This window comes from Mya arenaria, chromosome 14 (genome assembly GCF_026914265.1).
Source record: "Mya arenaria isolate MELC-2E11 chromosome 14, ASM2691426v1".
Lineage (NCBI taxonomy): Eukaryota > Metazoa > Mollusca > Bivalvia > Myida > Myidae > Mya > Mya arenaria.
The window spans coordinates 45,780,045-45,796,479 of NC_069135.1; the positions used below are offsets into that span (position 1 = coordinate 45,780,045).

Consider the following 16,435-nt stretch of genomic DNA (forward strand, 5'->3'; position numbering starts at 1 on the left):
AAAGCCGCACTCTCACAGATTTAACGTTTTGACAAGTTTTTTTATTTTTTGTTGGAACGAGCAATTTTTTGCGAAAATCCATGAAAGCCAGTTATATAAGACTGCTGACAAAAAATTAGATCGCAGATTTTTATATTTAAGGTCAAAAATTGATATTTTATGCATTTTTCTTAATCCTTAAGTAACGGTTTAAAGCTGCACCCTCACAGATTTAACGTTTTGACAACTTATTTTATATTTTGTCTTGGAACAAGCCAATTTTTGCAAAATTCCATGGACAAAAATTGATCTTTTATGCATTTTCTTAAACCGTTAGTAATGATTTAACCCATAAAACATTAATTTTCGAACAGAATATGAAAATCTACAAACTGATTTTTTGTCAGCAATCTTATATCATTGATTTGCAGATATTAAGGGAAAAATTGGCTCTTTCCAAGACAAAAAATAAAAAAGTTGTAAAAATGGAATATCTCTGAGAGTGCAGCTTTAAGCCATTAAACAATAATTTTCATACGGAAATATGAAAATCTACGATCTGATTTTTTGTCAGCAATCTTATATCATTGGTTTGGAGATATTTACGCAAAAATTGGCTCTTTCCAAGACAAAAAATAAAAAAGTTGTAAAAATGGTGTGCAGCTGGTACTTCCTTAACTATTCTAATGCAAATGTCTGAGCAAAAAGATTCTTTACAACTGTACAATGTTTTACAACTGACAAAGCAGCAATATTTTTTGTCCATCATTTTATAATTTCCCTATTGCCATCTAATCACACACTTATTTCATTAAATTACCGGTAGCTTGCATACTTCTTAAGATAACGCAGGATCCAGAAAGAAGAAATTCTCACTACTTTGATGCCATAGCAACCACAATTGTTGCCCTCTGAAAACAAGGTTTTGCTCTCTCTCCAAAAGGATAGTTTCATGACCGTAATTTTAATCCTGTTTGAGTTATGCCAAGATCGAGCAAAAGAATGGTATTTTCACAGGCAAAACTTTAAAACCATAATTTATAAAGCTTTAACATTTTTTTCAAGGAAAAGGCCCATAATTTGCCATCAATTGGAACAAGAATTACATAACTTAGTATATTTTCTGCTACCCATGAAGACTTTGAAGATATTTTGAATCAATCACTTCAGTGGTTACAGAGATATTTAATAGAGTACTGGTACTGACTTCTTTCAGTTGGTACTCTATGCCTGCTGTCCCCCCGCCAAACAGATAAAGGTTGCCCTCATAGTGAACTACTTCATGTCGGTATCTGTAATGTTAACAAAATTAAACATCAACACTAATTCAACCAGAAGCTTGTATAAAGCAATTTCCTAGAGCTTAGTTACATTGGTATGGGGCGATCATTGCAAAAACTTGTAAATAAATCAATAAATAAACAAGAGGTGTCACAGTAAGTGAATGCTGGACAGCCTGGGCACGACCAACTATAACCTATATATGTGCCTACATGACAAAGTAACAGTCTGGCATGACCAACTGCAACCTTCAGGGCTTAAAACCTCTGCCTGAAAAATATGTGCTCATATATGCACATGGAAAATATGCGGTCACATATACTACTGGAATATTATGCATTCACGTATACACCTCAAAAATATGTGTTGATATATACACTCAAAAAATATGTGCTCACGTATACACCTGGAAAATGTCATAAATAAACAACCAACTATATTACAAGTACATGTACATATATACAGCATTCCATACTGATTAAACTCTTAGTGTGACCTTGAACTTTGAGGTAGGGTCGTGGGTCTTGCATGTGACATGTCTTTAGGTACTGAGCACATAAGCCAATTTATTTTAAATTCCCTTCCTGCATGACAAAGTTACAGCCTGGACATGCAAAACCATTCCATAATAATAAACCTGTAAGTATGACCATAACCTTTGAGGTATGGTTATGAATCTTGCACTTGACACATCATCTTTATGTACCCAACATATGTGCCAAATTCCTCCTTTCATGACAAAGTTACAGCCAAGACACAGATAATGGGACCGGTGGACGACACAATTTTAATATGCCCAACTTAGCGGGCATAAAAACATTTCAAATTTATACACTAAAGATATTAAAAATCGCATGATATCCAGTTACCTTTCACTTGGCACATATTTGGACCTTGGTTCGAGATGTTCCCACGTGAGATCAGTGAGGTTGAGTCTGTTAATGTCCATGTCATAGGTAAAACCACTTGTTCCACCAACAATATACATGTAGTTATCTATTTGAGCCAATGCCTGAAATACAATATAATAAGAAACATCGCAATGCTATGAAAGCTGTTTTTAATATATGAAGCAACGTATCAAAGTTTTTAGTATTTAATCTTGGTAATTTGATCACACATTGTTTTTTTACAAAATGCCGAAGTTACAATTTTTGTAGATACAATTTTTGAAGGTTCGGCATTTTTGTTTCTTTGTGAGATGTCCAATCATTGCTTTGCATTTTGATCACAAGATACAACAACATTTTCTCATTGGACTATTCACTCGGCATTTTGCAGAAAGATGCGGCTCGCCATTATGATTATTATTTAATGATGTAAAAATTCAGAAACAGAAAAAAATGCAGCTTTGGCATTTTGAAGTGAAGCTATCGATATGTAACATTGTTATATCTTACTCAAGTAACTGAGTGAAAACAATTTTTCTAGTCATTTTTAGTAACAAAAACACTGACCCCAAAACATACATATTTCTTGAGACCGCCACAGAGCGTTTTGTTCAGAAAACCAGCAAATTTTGACATATAACCACGGGTGTTTTAATGGTGCAAAAAATGTGTCAGTATCTCTTTACATGCCATACTTTTGGAAGGCTTCCCTTCATGTCAACACCTTTAGCAAAGCATTAAAGAAGGTAGCTAAGTCTGAAAAAACAACCCTTATCATTGAAACAGTTTGTACTATTGACATTGTACTCTGTGTAAAGGCAGCGGGAGTTTTTCACATCTGCACACATTTAGAACAGCATTGACAGTGCACAATGATGCTACAGTAATTCACATTAACATTGTTTATTCATTATTTTCATAGAGTATTATTTTACATAAATTTGATTTGTACAATAGAGGAAAAAATATATAATGTAACTTAAGGTTTTTCAACTCGCCATATCCTGATTTTCCACTGCCGTTATAACTAAATAGAGGAGATGTGACAGGGTTCGAATTTAACTTTTAGAAGCACTCGCAAAATTTTGCGAGTGCAATTTGAGGCAACTCGCAAAATGAAAAATCAACTTGCAATTTTATTATTTGCTTTATTCCCTTATAATATTGTCTAACTAAAGTAGAAAATAACACCTAAGACATATTATGAATATTAAAAAGTATCAATCTTGATGGACTCGACTACTAGAACTTGTTGATGGCTTATTCTATTTGGGGGGTATGGAAAGACTCATCTGATGCTGGCAGCTTTTTGATAACAAAGCTGTCCAATAATTTGACATTGTTCACTTTGTATATTTACCCTCGCCATCGGGTAATTTAATACCCATTCGACAAGCACGCTACAAATTTCATTAAGTCTATAAGTATTAAAAACAATAAAATAATAAATTTAAAATAAAAAAAAAGCAACAGTAAATGTAGCGTGGATACTTTGGACCATGAAATATATCGATCAACGAAGTCTATTCATTTTGACAGTTGGGCGGAAATATATTCAAAGGATGATGGGGTTTACATATAGTGCGCAAAAGCGCTAAATTTAGCCAATGATTGAGCTAGGTGATTACGTCATTCGTATTAACTTTGTATTATGCACGCCTCGGAGCATCCCGGAAAGATTCGAGATAAAACTCGGCCTTTTCCGTATTTGTTCTATTTTTGAAAACCTACTAGAGCGTGACTCCGTACTGTCTTCCTTATACCGGTAGTGTAAACATGCCACTTATAGAGCCTGCTGTTTACACTCGGCTACGTAGCGGAATTAAGTTCATGTTTATTCTACTTTCCTTTTAACATTTTGTGGTCAAAAAAAGCCACTCGCAGAATTTTGCGAGCTTGAATAAAAGTCACTTGCAATTTCCAAATGTCGCTTGCATTTTGCGAGTATGCGAGTCTAAATTCGAACGCTGTGTGAGTTATGTCCCTTTGAATTTAAGGAAACAAGCTAAATTTTCCTCATTGATTTATCTGAAGGTTCAAATTTAGCCTGAAATTGACTTCATAAAAATTGTCAGAAGCCTAATACAATAGATAAGACACAGGTATTTTTTACTTGGGAATTCTAGGGGAAAAAGTGTGTCATATACATGGAGATTTACCGTAACAATAACATGCACTAAAATCTACAAGCACCTGTCCGTATTTTGGTGCTGCAGCCTCTTTCTCTTCACTGAGATCTTGCTCTTGAACAATACACTTCCACTGGAGGGTATCCAGGTTAAAATCATAGATGGCGTTAGAGTTAGAGCCACCAAAAGGCACACCTGACCCCCCTGTGTGCAGAATATGTCTATGAAGTTTAAACACTGAAAAAGAAAACATTGAAACAATATCCAGTTCTGGCCACCAAATTCAACAGGAAAAGAGAAGCCAGCAACAAACTTTCAACATCAGCGAAATGAATTTACCAGTTACTGACAGCTTAACAAAAATAATTTCAAATAAGTAATGCCTAAATTGAAATACTTAAAATAAAGAATAATGTCCAAAGTCCAAAAGTTCACTAGTCCTGGTATTTTAAATGTCCACAGAAATTAAATCCACATGAAATATTGAACACACTATTAGAGCACTGTTTTAATCCATCAACACCCTCAGAATAATTTCCACAAAAGTTTGAAATGTAATTGTCACAGAATAATTTAATTAAATCCAAGATTTTAGAAATGTTCTAGGCCACTGGTGAAACTTTTATAGAACCTTTTATTTTACCCAAAGACCAATGATCAGAGTTTGCCCGTATATACCAAATAAGTATGTTCAAGAACATATCATCACCTTAGTACAATTTAACTAAATATCTGCATTATGTGTGAACTCTACAGGGGTCTGCCTTAAATTTGCATTTTACGTCCAGTGAGGTCATAATTAACTGCAGTTACGTCTGGTCATGCATTGCCGGAGGGCAGAGATTTACACCATGTGCCTGGTAACCATTCAGCATTATCGGCGATTATTGGTGAATTATTTTAATAACATCCATTAGATATATACAGTCAATGGGATTGAAATATATAATAGGCAAGTGTGTAAACAGTGTTTATTCGATGTACTGCAATGAGTTCAAAGGCCCTTTAGTAGATCAATTAAACAGTAGTTCACATCCTGTGGAAATTGCCAGATTCAATGGCTGTGTAAGTACAGCAAAAGAATACATCACATATTAACAAATGATGAATGTTTTATAGTTTACTTGTGAAATTTTCATAAAAAACATTGTTTTGAAACCACAAAACCATTTACTAAGCTATATGTAAGGTTTACTATAAGTATAAGTAAGACAAATAGTGAAAATAAGCCCCGCCCCTGGCTGTCATGTTTTAAACAATCAACATGGGGTAAAGAATTTGATAGCTTTCTCTAGTCTTACACTCCATGTGTTACCGACCAGACATACATACCAACATGTGAGGCGAGGCCTGTGGGAAACTCCCCCTCCATCTCTAGTTTCCTCCAGGTGTCTGTTACCATCTCGTACTGCAGCATCTATGCACAACAGTCATTTCTTTATTTTATAGATTAATCATATGCATATATTACGTTATGATTGCACCGAATGAAAAACCAGTGAATGCCAAAATGGTACTTTTCAGCAGAGACAAATAACTAAAAAGTGTAAATCCCGAACCTGCACTTTTTTTGCACTCAATTTTATATGGAATTAAACCTGTCTTGTACTAAGCCTATAAATACAAGCACCATATTTCATTCATCAAGAGCTTTAAGAGGCCTCTAATCTATGATGATGGTGATTTTTTTTTGCTTTCTAATTGCCTATATCAGAATGGATGTTTTCTCAAAAGAAGAGCGAAAAAAAGCATATTCAAGAAAGTTAAATAAGGTTTTTGCATCAAAATGCATATATATACTTGTAAATGCATATACTGGTTTTTCATTCCATCGAAATGCAAATATTTTATTTTACTTGTATAACGAAACCATATGACAGTTATAAATATTTTTAGATATGATTCATTTGAAATATCAGATCACATGATTTTATAGTTGGCGTCCTATCGGGGCATCGACTGTATTTGAGATACAGCTTAACTTAGATGTTTGGGTCACAAGAAAAAAAAATGTCCAGGATGTTATTAAAATTATTTTCATATGTTGTGTTAGGAGAATGTCCATTGTTTATTAAAAGTGACTTTTGCCAATTTACTATATCCAAGATGGCTGCCAAATGTTTGTGATATGAGCCGCATTGCACGATTTTGGGCCTTCGGACATACCCTAATTATTAAAGTAGTTTTGAAGTTATGCTCAGGACAAAAAAGTAACAAAGGGCAAATACTCTGTAATTAGCTAAAATATAGTGATGGTTCTTATACACTGCCCTTTCTCTAATTATGTTCTATCATCGTATAAAGTTTAATTAAATTCCATTAGTTTTCAAGTTATCCTCCAGACAAGAAAAATTGCAACGGACTGACCGACCAACCGACCAACCTACCAACCAACCAACCACAGGATGACTCCATATACCCCTGCAAACTTCTTTGTCGGGGGTATAAATATAAAAGCTATATCCTTAAGTACAACAGTTTAAAATGAAGGAACATACAATTTACAACTGCCAACACATTTGACACATACTTAACATTAATAAATTATAAAAGAGGAAAGGTAAACAGGAAAATTCAAATTTTGGGATTTTTTTCATTCTTTGACCTTGAAATGACCTTGACGCTGACCTTGATGTGCTTAATGTTATATCTCAATTTGAAGTACATTATGACCGAAGTAATATTCATGTGAGTATTCAATGAAAAAAGCCATATTCAAACATAGTATTTTTACTGAAATGGCAATTTATGGTGGCCATCTTTGGGGTCATCTGCAGTATTTTCTTTTTGCAGGAGCCAAAAAGTGGCCAAACTCACTTTTCATAATTTACGTACTTTTACCTACAATATGACGTAAAAATATTTTGTATCTAGCAGAGGGGTACAGTAAATTTCCTAATTTTTCACATTTTTCTGTTTTGGAACGCAGACCATAGGGACCAATTCATAACAAGAAGATATGTTATCATGTATGTTTGTTTATAACATAACATACGGCGCAGGAGTGATATAACCCCATGCAATATTTTTCATATATAACTAGTGTAATAACTATGCAAATTACAGTAGGTAACCGCATTGCAGAAAAATGTATTCATAAGCGCTGACAAAAAATGTAAACAAACATTAGAAACGATGTTTCAAAACAAATTATGTCGGTGCCAACAAACTCAGCTCCATGATGAAACAAATGGTGAAGAAGGCTGGGCTTAATCCAAACAAACACCTCCCTGACCACAGCGCCAGAAAATACCTTCTCCAGAAATTGAATAACAACAATGTTCCTGCGAACCAGATTATGCAAACATAAGTACACAAGAACATTGCATCTATAAACAACGACAGCCACATAAATCCAAATCAACACAAGGAAATGTCCAGCATCCTGTACTCCAGTGAAAAAATCCTGTCTACCACCTTGCAAAATGCTCATTCTAGGCTGTTCGACATTAATGCTCAAGTTCACACACTGTCACAGTCACTGATTCCACATGAAATCCCACTTTTTCTGGAGGATTTTACAACATTTATGTAGCTTGAATTCATGGAAGTAATGTCCTTGTGCACATCCATTAAAATTCCATGCTGTAATCGACCAGCTACAAAGAGAATTTGCACTATTGAAAGCGACAGTGACCCTGACTTATGTTCTTTTTAAACTTCAACCGCCAAATGACATGTACACACTCGCGTAAATACTTCTGACATCAGGCAGTTATGACATTGTTGTTATTATTATTGATTTGCTTGATTTGGACCGTAAATGAGTAATGTTAGAAATAGAATTTCAAATGAGTGTTGTATCCATTTTATTAAACTCGTCATTTAAAAACGATAAAAACTCGGCAGAGCTTCGTTTTAATCGTTTTAAAATGAACTCGTTTAATAAATTTGATACAAAATAAACACTCATTTGAGATCCTCTATTTGTATGTAATTGTGATTGTATTAAAGATGCACTCTTACTCCCAAATAAGATTTACCACATTTAATAATATTGTTTTAATATTCCAAAAGGGATGAATAAATGTCGAAAACAATGGTTCTTATGAAGGATACTGAGTTTAATTTGAAAGAAATGAGCATAAAACACGGTATTTCTACCTTATGAGACTATAGTAGATCACAGTAAATATGTTAGCATTCACCAATCATTTAATATTTTTGCGCTTTTTGTTATTAAATACACGGTTACAATCTTGTTATCAGTAATTAATATTTTCCATATATGAATTATTTAGTAAGAAGTAAATGGTTTATCAGTGAAAATTGATGTTTGTTATACATGCAAGAAAGTATAAAGATTACCTCTTTGAGGAGGGGAAAACGCGTGTGTTCATCATTTTCCACGTCCCAGAGGTCAGAATTGAACCCTCCCCAGCTGTACAAGAACTGACTGTCCACAAGCACACGGTGACCACTCCTAGGTATTATCAGATCTGGCAACAGAAAAATACATAATTATCTTATTGCCTCAAGATCATTGCAACTTGTATTTTTACACAAGCTACATGTGCATGGACTCAGTTGAATAAGAAATAGTGCACTTTTTCATTTTAAATATCTCCATTTTAATCAAACACATCAGTCAGAACACCACCTTTACACACCATTTGCTATCTCTGGAGCAAAAAACGATTCCCTCAAGAGTAACGGTCCTTTTGCCTTTTGCCTTTTATAAAGGCCAAATCTTGTCTGTACGACTTTAATTCAGCGCTTTACCAAAATACCAAAACTTGGTGAAAACCAGCAATTCCAAGCATTAACAACGATTGCCCCGGGTGATAACCTAATGCACATCAGCAGGACGTTTGGATGCTATTGAAGTAAGATTATTTGCTAACTTTAACCTTTTCAACAAACTGACAGTTATGGCACATGTATGCATATTCCCTCAGATTCAGAAGATCTAGAGAAGATTTAAGAATGGACCACTTTATAACGTTAACATACCTCGACTTAGCTTTCAGTACAGCAATATTTATGCAAAAAGCTACAGAAACAAGCTCAGTAGCCAAAAGTTTAATCATAAACCTGGTTTAGTGGCACTGGGTAAACGCCAAAGACATAGAACATAAAATCACATACAAGAAACATAGAAGAACAGCACTAAACTCCACAAACAGCACAGTGCATACATACTATATATAAAAAAAATAAGTACGTTTATCAAGAATTGTTATTCTTGGAACGGTCAGTAAAATGTAAATTTACTGGGGGTTTAAACCAGTTTGCGTGCACAACCTCACTCTTATCCCAACAATCCCGAATAAAGTAAAAAGAAAAAACGTAAATGGTAAATCTTAAACGCCAAAGACATAGAATACAAAAACAAGCAATCACAAACAAGACACATTGAACAACAGCACAAACTCCACAAACAACACAGTACACATATACTATTTAACAAGAGCTGTCACAGTATGTGACAAATGCCCCCGAATGTGACATTGACCTATGAACAAGGTCAGTACATGAAAAGTTAAAGATCAAACAAATACATATGGCAAGTTATTTTAAAATTAATTTAAATTTAATATTGCCTTTGAACATAAACTAGAAATGTGTCCATAGGACACGGATGCCCCCACTTCGATTTTTTGTCACAGAAAATAAGCCATAATGATTATTCAGGATAATCTCAAGTCTTTTTTTGCAAATAAAGGGCCGTAACTCCTAAATGACAAAAGCGATTTCCATGGCTATCGAACTTGATCAAGATATTATGGTCACAATCATGTATGTAAAGTTTGGTGAGGATTGGACACATACTTTTCAAGAATTAGATTGGAAACATATATTTTTGAAGTATTTTTGGCAAAAAAGGGCCGTAACTCCTAAATGACTAAAGCGATTTCCATGACTATCGAACTTGATCAAGATATTATGGTCACAAACATGTGTTTAAAGTTTGGTGAGGATTGGACAAACAGTTTTCAAGAATTAGATCGGAAACAATCTTCGGGACGTACGTACGTACAGACAGACAGACAGACAGACGTACGTACGGACAAGGGCAACCCTATATGCCGCCACTTTGTGGGGGCATAAAAATACCACCCATACTTGACAACCTACATTCTGATGTCCTTATATGGAATGCTGAATTCCATTGTGAATAAACACTAAGTGTATCTTTCACCTTAGAGGTAGGGACATGGGTCTTGCGCGTGACACGTCGTCTTGGTATGTCGAACACATGTGGCAAGTTATTTCAAGATCTGTCCATACAAGAAAAAGTTACAGCCCGGACATAACAACCAATACTCTGTATCCTTATATGCAGCACTCCATTGTGAATAAACACCTAAATGTGACCTTGACCTTAGAGGTAGGGACACGGGTCTAGCATGCGACACGTCGTCTTGGTATGTCGAACACATGTGGCAAGTTATTTTAAATTCTGTCCATACAAGGGGAAGTTACAGCCTGGACACGACAACTTATACTCTATGTCCTTATATGCATCATTCCATTGTGAATAAACACTAAGTGTGACCTTGACCTAAGAGGTAGGGACACGGGTTTTGCACGCGACATGTCATCATGGTATGCCGAACACATGTGGCAAGTTATTTAAAAATCTGTCCATACAAGGGAAAGTAACAGCCGGGACACGACAACCTATACTCTATGTCCTTATATGCAGCATTCCATTGTGAATAAACACCTAAGTGTGACCTTGACCTTAGAGGTAGGGACACGGTTCTTACACGCGACACGTCGTCTTGGTATGTCGAACACATGTGGCAAGTTATTTTAAAATCTGTCCATACAAGGGGAAGTTACAGCCTGGACACGACAACCTATACTCTATGTCCTTATATGCAGCATTCCATTGTGAATAAATACTAAGTGTGACCTTGACCTAAGAGGTAGGGACACAGGTCTTGCATGTGACACGTCGTCTTGGTATGCCGAACACATGTGGCAAGTTATTTTAAAATCTGTTCATACAAGGGAAAGTTACAGCCCGGACACGACAACCTATACTCTTATGTCCTTATATGCAGCATTCCATTGTGAATAAACACCTAAGTGTGACCTTGACCTTAGAGGTAGGGACACGGTTCTTGCAAGCGACACGTCGTCTTGGTATGTCGAACACATGTGGCAAGTTATTTTTAAAACTGTCAATACAAGGGAAAGTTACAGCCCGGACACGACAACCTATACTCTATGTCCTTATATGCAGCATTCCATTGTGAATAAATACTAAGTGTGACCTTGACCTAAGAGGTAGGGACACGGGTCTAGCATGCGACATGTCGTCTTGGTATGCCGAACACATGTGGCAATTTATTTAAAAACCTGTCCATACAAGGGAAAGTTACAGCCAGAACACGACAACATATACTCTATGTCCTTATATGCAGCATTCCATTGTGAATAAACTCCTAAGTGTGACCTTGACCTAAGAGGTAGGGACACGGCTCTTGCACGCGACACGTCGTCTTGGTATGCCGAACACATGTGGCAAGTTATTTTAAAATCTGTCCATACAAGGGAAAGTTACAGCCCGGACATGAGTTACTGAGCCGGACACACGGACAGACGGTGCGATTTTAATATGCCCACCTTCGGGGGCATAAAAAACAAACAAAAAAAACTAGGGGTGTTTATCAAGGATTGTTGGGTACCGCCTTGGAACGGTCAGTAAAATGCAAGACTGCAAAGTATATCAATTTGAGTCGTTTAAGGCAAGCTCACGTGTATATTTCACCTAGGTGACCATAATATGGGATCAGTTGTCACATAATCGGGAGGCTTGTGTGCGGTAAACACAACATCATTTTTCACTGGGGCGGGGGCAGAATGGTAGGCTCTGGTTCTATTCCTAGACAAATGCTGCATGTCATTCATTTAAGGAAGTTTGAAAGTATATAACTCCCTAGAAATGGGCTATTATCTTTCAAAATTGAGTCTTGAACATACAGAAACTTCCCACATTTTGGGTTTTATTGTATATGGTGAAAGCTTAGGAGTTCAAAATATCCAAACTGGATGGGTGTTAATGTTACATCTGAGGCACATTTTAAATAAGTCTTAAATGAAAATGAATTGTTTAAAAACACATTGTGGGGTTGTCATGACTCGAGCTTCGAAGGAAATTTTCATTATGCTTATACGACCAGCAGAAAAGCCATTTCCATTCAGCAATGCATAAATTTCATACTTGTTGTTTCCATGTGTTTCAAACATAGGTAAAATCATCTACATATTTAACTTGGTGACCGATATACCGGTACCTAGCTGAATATCGACATGACTTTTCTTAATACAACTTCACATTTTGTTGTTGTTGTTTATGTATAAACTTCGCTTTTCGTATAGTGACTTAACAATTCATATGGAAATTGCCAACCAGTAACTGAATGGTTAGGAACACAAATGGTTGTACAAGTACATGTAAATGCGAATATATTGTAATGAGTTTATACAGAGATACATATAATTTGTCGGAAAGATTTAAGTCTGTTATATTACACCGGAATACATCGCAACTATCTGCTTCTGACAGCTTAGCGTACAAAAGCTAGCAAACATATCATTACCATACATTGAATGCATTTTATGCCATAGGAAGTGTCGAATACTATCATTATTGATGCAAACAAAAAGTATATGGTGCCAGATGGATTCAGTTTGCATTCTACATTGTGGGCAAATATACACGTACAGTTTAGAAAACAGTTTACTGAGCAGGAAAACAACTGACTGGCAGTATGGTAAGTGTTCTCTGTACAGTTGTGCAGAGGGCCCTTTCCAAGATATACATCTTCGCCATTTCACTTTCTATGCTGATAAAATCGGACAAAAGTATTTGTTGTATAATAATAATATCTTTATTTAGAGAAGGTATAAACACATTATGACATAATTACAGGTTCAACCATAACAACATCATATTTACAATGTGGCCTTCTATGAAGAAAAACAAACAAACAAAAGCAAAATGCATTTGGTAAATCATAAAACATCTGCATCGCACTTATACATTTCTATACAAGAACTTTTGATGTTTTGAATATAATTATTCTATACAAATCATGTTTAATTAACAATTATTTCAATAAACATCATGAACACACCGACAGACACTCAGTAAAACACAACAATTTATAAAACAACAGTTATTTCAATCTTTAAGATAATGAAAAGATGATGTACCTTTTTGAAACTAATGATATGCATATTTCAAGAGGTGCACTTTGTAATTATGCTTAAATGTGTTTAACTTTTTTGCATTTCGTATTTCATCCTGAATAGTATTCCAAACCTCCATACTGTAGTACAAAAAGGAATCCATGAAATAGTTAGTTCGCGGTGTTTGTATCAAAACTAAATCTTGTTTTGAAGTTGATCTTATTTGCAAAGATTAGCAATTCAGACATATACCTCGGGGCCTTTCCACTAAGGGTATTATAGACAAGGGTTGCACAGTGATATTTACACCTGTGTGTAAACGTTAGCCACTGAAGTTCTTGTAACAATCCGTTTGAAGATGATCGTTTAGAAATTTTAAGAATGATTTTTGCAGCCCTATTTTGCAAGGATTTAACTTTATGTAAGTAACTTGAGTTTCCTTTGCCCCAAATATGACAACAATAATCTAAAATTGGAAGGATATATGCATTGTAAAACAAACGTTTCATCTCATCATTGAGGTAGAACAATAAACGTTTGAACTTTCAAAAGTGAGATTTTACAGTTGATTTTTTTGCAAACAATTTCTATTTGCGGACGCCATTTTAGGTTATTAACTATATAGATTCCAAGTAGTTTTTGCACAGTCACATTCTCTATTGCTGTTCCATCGATTGTAAGATTTAATTTACTAACTTGTTTTGTTTTATATATAGTTCCGATAACCATACACTTGGATTTAGTTGGATGCAATGACATGTTATTTATTTGGCACCAATCGACAACGAGATTAAGATGTCATTGTAGTTTACTTTCAATGATATTTACATTACTACCAGTTTCATGCAATGTTGAGTCATCTGCAAATAAAAATCGATGTTCATATTTGTTTTACAAAGCCATTGTCATTGATATATATAAGAAACAGCAGTGGACCAAGAATGGATCCCTGAGGTACTCCTGATGATATTGGAAGCAAGCCAGACTGTATGTTTCCCACTTTAACTAATTTAACTACCGTAAATGACTGGGTATTAGACACACTTTTTCCCCTCAGATTTCGATGTAAAAAAATGCCTGCGTCTAATAACCAGTAACAAGCTTTTGAACTTTTTTTCTGAGGTCGATTTCAGGCCGTGAGTTTGTTTAGATTTATGTAGAAAAGGATGTTACTTGCGTCATATCGATCGAGTATATACGGGTTAAAACAGCAGTTGAAGATCAGGATACGGTATATCGTAAGACGTTGATAATTTTAAAAAATGTTGTAAGATTAAAATTATTAAAATTATTCAATATTATTTTAAATATAACAATAATAAAACATGCATATAAAAAGCAAAGTTAGGCACTGTCAAAATATTTTTTGTCAGTTGTACGATATGGTGTGAAAAACTCGCACTGCCTTTAGACCTGTTTAACATACCAATACTACAAAATGATGCGATAATGGTCTTGTTTTTTCACACTTTTCCATGTTATTCATTTTTTTCTGTAGTGTTGACATTTTGAGAACAAACCCGTACAATATAAGGTTTTGGCATAACTTAACTTTCATACTCGACAGGTTATCTTTTACGATATACTGTCAGAAAGAAATCTTACAAATTGTCATAAAGGTACTTTTCAGTGCCATCCAGAAACAAATTGCCACACTCAGTACTTTTCAGTGCCTATCCTAACATGAAACGAATAAAAATAAAACAAATTTAGCATTATCATTGTATGGTTTTAAAGATAACCAATGCCATTTTCACGAAAAAATATTTTTTCATCACTGTCAACAAACATGGTGGCCGAAATTGGCAGATGATTTTGACATTCGTCCTTTACACCCAAAACATAGATTAAAAGTTTTTTTCTCAGATTTTTCACAGATTTTTTTGCCTGCGTCTTATACCCCCTTTCGTCTTATACCCAGTCATTTACGGTATTAGATAAGTAGGATTTAAAAAACTTTACGAATTTTCAGAAAAATGATACAAGTTTAATTTATGTAGTAGAATTTCATGATCCACTAAATCAAATGCCTTTCGTAGGTCTAGAAAGACAGCACCAACAATTATGCCACTGTCAATATCTTTTACCCATGCATCTATTAAACTTGTTAACGCTGTACAACAGGAATGGTTTTTCCTTAATCCAGACTGTTTAGTGTGTATAATGTTTGTAGAATGGAAGTAATCTTGAACTTGGTTTGCAATGTGCCTTTCAAATATTTTTGATATTGTTGGCAATATCGAAATTGGACGATATTACTTGGATCATCTTTACATCCTAATTTAAACAATGGTAATACACGTGCAGTTTTCAAGGAGTCTGGAAATATTCCGTTCATGATACTGTTATTTATAATAGACGCAAGTCACCGCAATGTTTAATTACTCTTGGGCCAATCTCATCTATCCCAGTTGATTTACTTATATCAAGTTTATCAATGATCTGTTTTACCTCAAGTGGTGATATGTAATTCAATTCGAACGTTTTGTGCCCAAATTTAACGTTTAGGTCATATTTCAGTTTACTAAAACGTTCGGGTTTAAAGGGCATTTTTTCTATTATATTTGATATATTGGTAAAGTGAATGTTAAGTTCATTAACAATATTGAGTCCTCCAGAAACTTCTCTAGTCTATCACCAATTTGTAGTTGCTCCGGTAAAATTATCTTGCTATTTTTTTTCAAATGAGAAATATCCTTTATATTATTCCAGATAAAGCTTGGATCCTTTTTATCCTTCACCGCTTGATTAAAAAATGCCTTCTTACTTTTTTAATTAAGGCTGTAATTTTATTTCTTAATATCTTATATTTGTCGTGTTCACCATTTCTATGGTACTCGTTTCTTTCAAATATCATTGTTTTTATTTCATCAGTAAACCAGTTAGGTTGAAAATCATGTTTTACTCTTTTTTGCTTAATTAATATGAGCATGTTTAGATAATACTTGATTTAGATACTTGGTATAATGACAGACATAAATGTTTCTTGTCATAAACCTGTTATAAACA

At 34.7% G+C, this 16,435-nt stretch overlaps 1 protein-coding gene across 2 annotated transcripts in view; it reads right to left on the bottom strand.

The window, feature by feature from the left end:
• Window positions 1–16,435, bottom strand: part of LOC128218026 (kelch domain-containing protein 10-like) — a 35,025-nt gene that overhangs the window by 16,022 nt on the left and 2,568 nt on the right. The window contains exons 2-6 of one of the 2 annotated variants that reach the window (XM_052925536.1): window positions 8,588–8,718; window positions 5,612–5,696; window positions 4,344–4,516; window positions 2,130–2,272; window positions 1,187–1,271 (exon numbers count right to left, since the gene is read on the bottom strand). In XM_052925536.1, the coding sequence (XP_052781496.1) occupies window positions 1,187–1,271; window positions 2,130–2,272; window positions 4,344–4,516; window positions 5,612–5,696; window positions 8,588–8,718 (617 nt within the window). The remainder of the gene's footprint in view (window positions 1–1,186; window positions 1,272–2,129; window positions 2,273–4,343; window positions 4,517–5,611; window positions 5,697–8,587; window positions 8,719–16,435) is intronic. The other variant, XM_052925537.1, reaches the window with a different exon arrangement.